The sequence below is a fragment of the Octopus sinensis genome, linkage group LG1 (genome assembly GCF_006345805.1).
Source record: "Octopus sinensis linkage group LG1, ASM634580v1, whole genome shotgun sequence".
Lineage (NCBI taxonomy): Eukaryota > Metazoa > Mollusca > Cephalopoda > Octopoda > Octopodidae > Octopus > Octopus sinensis.
In genome coordinates this window covers 209,907,019-209,913,044 of record NC_042997.1, presented here as the reverse complement: position 1 = coordinate 209,913,044, position 6,026 = coordinate 209,907,019, and the positions used below count along the sequence as shown (strand labels likewise).

The 6,026-nt window shown below is 37.1% G+C and overlaps 1 protein-coding gene across 2 annotated transcripts in view; it reads left to right on the top strand.

The window, feature by feature from the left end:
• Positions 1 to 4,676: 4,676 nt before the first annotated feature.
• The window catches only part of LOC115217036 (ubiquitin carboxyl-terminal hydrolase calypso), a 41,190-nt gene continuing 39,840 nt past the window's right edge, over positions 4,677 to 6,026 (top strand). For both annotated transcript variants that reach the window (XM_029786603.2, XM_029786594.2), the window contains exon 1: positions 4,677 to 4,789. In XM_029786603.2, the coding sequence (XP_029642463.1) occupies positions 4,753 to 4,789 (37 nt within the window). In that variant the 5' untranslated portion in view covers positions 4,677 to 4,752. The remainder of the gene's footprint in view (positions 4,790 to 6,026) is intronic.

Here is a 6,026-nt window from a genome sequence, read left to right as displayed (position 1 = left end):
AAAGCGAGTGTCGTAGAATCACGTGACAACCAACGAACTCTGATTTATTTCCCTAAAATCAGGATTTTTATAACTGCTGTTATCTGAATTCAAAGAACCGTATTTCGTGAAATATTTCTCTTTGACGAAAGTTAGAATTCAATTATGGGCAGTAATTTTAACCAATGGGAAACTAACAATTATACTTGTTCGGACAACATGACCATGACGTCATATCACCGCCGATAAAGGTTTATTAAGACTTGCTACAACCTATTAGTCCTCTTGCATTCTGATGGGTATCAGAGCATTTGAGTGACATGAGACCCCAACAAACGCCCGTAAAATAAATGCATCTATCTGGGCCACGATCGTGGCCTGTCAACCTGTGCCTGACGGCCAAGATCGTGGCCCGTCGCGCTCTATGTGTTAAGCACACCAGGCTATAGACTTATCGGCGTTTCTTCTGGTTTTTTACGTTCTGAGTTCAAATTTTGATATGGTCGATTTTGCCTTTCATTCTTTCGAGGTTGATAAGAATACGTAACAGCAGATTGATTTACCCTAAAATTGCTAGCCTTATGCCAAAATCTGAAAATTTGAAACCAGCAAGGTAGAAGAACCATTAGTGCGTCGGACAAAATGTTTGGTGGCATTTTTTTTTTTTTTTTTTTCTGATTCATTAGGTTTTAAGTTCCACCAAGGTTGACTTTGTCTTTCATCCTTTCGGAATCGATAAAGTAATTATCGGCGGTGGAGGTCGTTGGAATCGCCTGAAGTTGCTGACCTTGTGCTAAAATTTGAAACCATTATCATAAGACCAACGATGGTGGCAAACTACCAGCGCCATTGCTGAGTCGGACCAAATGCTTTGCGGAACTCTTTCTGTCTGTTTACGTTCAGAGTTCAAATAGCGGCGAGGCCCACTTTACCTTCTTTCATTCTCTCGGGGGTCAATAAAAGTAAGTATCGGCTGATAAAATAGAGTGTAAAGTTCCAGTCAATTGTCAAGAATGATTTATTCGATCAATTCCACCTCCAAAAATATTTCTAACCATTTCTGCCCATTACAAGTTGCAGAGAATAAACAAGGAATGGAAGATTCAGAAGAGAAACACATCATTCTTCTTCTTCTTCTTCTTCCTCTTCTTCTTCTTCTTCTTCTTCTTCCAATTCTTCCCCACATTCTTATAAAAAGTTTTTTTAAATCATTGAATAGGCAAGTTTTTATTGAATGTCAAACATTTAGAAAAAAAGATGATGAAATCATTTAAAATGAAATTTCTTGCAGTGAATTTTCTTACGGCAAAAATTTTCTATAATCTTCATTGTAACCAATACATCATTCAAAGACTGGCTCTTCTCTTCAGATCCAGAATATACAGCAGCTCTCTCTTCAAAGTTAATGTCAGCTCTATGAAAGAATATTTCTCCCATGCCGGAAGCAGAGATCCTACTACACACACACACACACACACACACACACACACACACGCACACAGATATCTTAACCCTTTTGTTACCATATTTCTGTTGAGATGCTCTGTGTTTCTTTCAATTAATTTTAAATATAGCAATGAATTTAGTAAATAACTTAGTTACCATTCAGCTGGTGTTAGGAACATAAATTGTGACTAAGGTTTGGTGGAAGATTTCAATTCAAACTTATGAAAATAAGACATTTGTATTACAGGGCCAGAGCCAGTTTGAACCAATTTGGTATCAAAACATAACAAAGTACAATCCAATCATAGAATAAAATCCCCCACAAACATTCCTCTAACCTCCACTCCACTGACATGACGGATGACGGCTGCTGTCACCAATGTTTCTGGATTGTCATGGTCCCATCTTCAGGATGAAATAATGTTACCATCTGCTTCAGTCTCTTTACAACAAGCAGGCCCTTTGTGATTGGTATAAATATTACAACCAGGTTTTGGATTTTAACTGTTAGACTTATAAATCATCTGTCAGGCATTTGTTTTTGATTATGGCCTATGTATGTTGTCACTGTGTTTAGTCTTTTAACATTGTTCTGTGAATATCAAATATTGTTTCCATCATCGTCTCTGCTCCTCTCGGCACCCATATTGTGTCCACTTCCCCAAGTTCACTCTAACTTCGTCTCATGCCTTCTTCCCCAGAATGCCTTCCCTCTGGAACTCCTTCCATGCACATATCCTGCTGCTGTTATTCTTATGTATGGCGAGCGATTAGACTTTGTATGAATGTATCGTGGGGTGGCGTTTAGTATGTTTCGCAAAGAAATTCCACATCAACTGCCATCTTGCTCCAATCTTTAAAAAAATGAATTTCGATTGGTGAGATCGATGAAGTTAACATTCGTCTTTGACAGTTTCAAACTGACTGCTGCAGAGAAAACATGAAATTAGAATAAGTGCCACGTGGAGTAAGGTGGTGTGGAAGAAGGACTGGTTGAAACGGTTGGTGTTGGAGACTATGGATGGCAAGGAGTGCGAAGAAAAACGCCCGTGTCAAGAGAGCCTGAGAGAAAGAAGGAAAAAGTTGCAGGTCAACTCAAAGGAGGAAGGGCCCCGCGATTGAAAAGCAGTGAGATAAGATACTACATATGTGTCCCAGATGTTGGAGCTGATGGGCCTTCTTCGAATGTGATCTCAGATATCTGATCATGTAACGAGAGTACTGTCCAAACATAGGAGTAGCACTTCTTTGTGAGTTTCACCTGAATTTTGTGGAGGGTCAGTAAGTTGTGTTGAGGGGAGGGGTAATGAGTCACAAGGTACGGCAGAATAACTTCTTTTCACATAAACCATTGGTGTGACTCTGGTGAAGTTAGACAAAGAGTAACAATGATTGTATGGAGCTAATGTTTAGCTTCTTTTTTTTTTTCTTTCCGTTACTGGTTGAAACTAGAACACACCATAAGTCTGCCGTTGAAACGTTTATCAATATGGGAGTTTGCTTTTTTGTTATTCTGTGTGTTTTTTTGCATGTTTATTTGGGGTTTTTTTTTTTGGTTCTGAAGAGGAAAGCTTATTTTTTTATTACATAACTTTAGCTATGTTGATAAGGTGCGTTTACACTGAAAGGTTTCCAGTCAGGTTAAGTGTAGAATTTCTATCAACATTGAGAGATTTAGTTCTGTGTTCATCATGCGTGGACTGATACAAGATTATGTTCTTGGAATGTGTAGTGATTGTATTTTGAAAGGGAACACACAGTCGTTCTGTTCCCTATGAATAGTTTGATGAATTCGGCAAAGATAGGGAGCACGCGATGAGAGTAACCGGAGGGACATTATCGGAGATAGTCCCCTTGTTGGTTTGAAATTACAAGTGTTGTTTTCATATTTGGCTTAATGGAGTGGATGAGATAGTTTTAAGGAAATTCACTTTATGTGTATAATTTGGAGTTGGACATAAATCGAATCACAAAAGTAGAGGCTTTCTCAGCGAGATTACAGAACTACCACGGATGAGAAGCAAAGGAAAAGAAGATCCAGTCAAATCGGTAGATATAGATGTTTTCGATCTAGTTTGGATTCTTTGCCATCAAATTTGAATTCTTTGCAATCAAATTTGTTTGCAAAGAATTCAAATATTCTTTCTGCAAGGAATCAAAGGGATTTCCTACAGCTTGGACAGCAGGTGAGTTTAAGGGTTGCGTTTTGCAAGATGCATCCTTCGTCTTACAACATATTTCACCTGAAGTTGATGTTTGATTTATCCATCGATAATCGTTCAATAACACACACTGATCATTAGGGATAGTACTTAACTGTAGTTCCGATTGAACAAACTGAACGACAGAAAACTTTTTCATGGATAAGACCCCAGTCAACTGTGGATAATTTCGTAATTTCTCCAGTACAACTAAATGTCTTTCGTTTTGGATTTGGTTTGCAAGATTCTTTATATGAGTTCGTGTGTTGAAGCATATTCTGTTGTGTCTGGGGAGAGTCATTTTCTTATTGTACCTTATTATTTAACACACTCACCGGTAAAATTTCCACGTATTTCTCAAAACTTTTCGTTGCGTGTTACAACCTTTTCAATAGTTTTGAGTCAGTTTCAAAAAGAAAATGACTCTCCTCAGACACAACAGAACTAAATCCCTGTTTCAGAGAAACGACAAAATGACTGCCATGGATTTGAACTCACCATACCTCCTTAATTAATCCACCGTATAAATGCTATTTATACAGTGTCAATATAATGGGCGCTGAGGACAATGAAAATAAAATTTATCTCTGACATTTTAGTGTTAAAGGGGGCAGAATTCAAGGAAGATAACTCTTCAATAAGTTTAACAAGTTATTTCCCTTGCATAACAATTCTACACTGGCTGCCAACAATTTAGTTGCAATTTTTCTTTCTTTTTCCTACTTTGAAAGCTTTCTCTTTTTTTCTCTTAACTTTCTACAATACAAGACTTATTAACATTATTATTTCATTGCCAATCGCACTTTTACTGTTTCTTGGCTAATTACTATATACAATTAAGGAACTATACTTACTATATATTATAAGCACAGATATATATTATAAGGAAAGGTACATTATTAATGCACAGATGCATAGATATACATACATTCATAAAATAAATATAATTTCTTAATTATTTTTATAAATTTGATAAAAAAAAAAAAGAAAGAAGGAAGTATTTGGAAGAGTAAAAATGTAATCCGGGTGTTATATATCAGTGGGGATATTTTTCTACAGACACCGTGTATGAAACAATGGCCAGCTCGATTCGCTTTTCACGGTTTGTCTTTTCTTAAGAAAAAACATGAACAAAGGTTGGCTGGAGTTAGAAAGTGACCCTGGTTCGTTGTATTTTATTATTATTTATCTTCTATTGAAGCTAATATAGTTTGTAGGTTACGACTGAGGTGAATTGGTGTTAATCTAATTTTCTAATTAGCAAATAATTTGCCTCATCTTTAGAAAGGAAACGTTTTCCTTCTTTTAATATTTACATCAAGACTATAATTTTTGTCATTATTAATTTGTGTGTGTGTGAGTAATAGCAAACTGGGTTCGAACTAGGACCCTTTTATTTCTAATGAATTATAACAGATATCCAATAATAAGAAACCTGATGACGATCTGAAATCAAACTGATCGAAATGTGGTGTAGATGTGAATATTGGTTTCTTATGTAATGATTAAGCCATCCATTTAGAAGAGTAGGTGTGATCGATTCTATTAACCGCGATGCCTAACAGGTATTTTGTTTTAAATAGCGGGGTTGAACAGCAAAACTGACCACGGGACGTAAACAATTGGGTACTACTTGAGAACAGTGGTCCCGGTGCGCGCACTCGCGTACTCGCTCATCCGCTCACTAGTCGATCCTACAACGACTACCTAGCAAAGTAAATAAAACACAAAGTAAATAATCTTTTTAAACAAAGTAAATAACACACAAAATCACAAAGTAAGGATCGACTAGTCATGACTAGCTAGCACGAGTGCGCGCACCGGACCACTGTTCTCAAGTAGTACCAACAGTTGTGACTAAATACCGCCAGAAATATTGTCCGGGATTCTGCCAAATCTCTTGTCCTTCGCAGACGCAAATATTAAGAAAAAAAAAAAAACATTTCATCTCGTTTAAAGATAAGATTAATGATACGATAATGTTGTTGTTGTTGTTGTTATGACAACCTGACGATGTCTTCAGTCTCTGACGTCTTTCATTCGAGAAAGGAACGACCACCGCATCGTCCACTTTATTAACTTCTACAATAAAATCAACATCCTTTTCCCGCCTTGTGTCCGCAATCGTTACAACATCATCATCTTTACTTACCGTCACGGCATCATTATTTGCCTACCAACACCGCACCAATATGAGTCTCCTAACATCATCACCACCACCTTCTCATGTGAACACCGCTACACTAAACTTGGTTCTTTGTCAACCAATAAGGAACATTTTTATGTGGTCACTGAGCTTGTTAGAAACAACAGTCAAATCTCCCTCAAGTCACACCCTGTCCTTTTTAAACGAACAGGTATGCATTAAACAATGTAGTTCTCGATATACAAAATGATGAG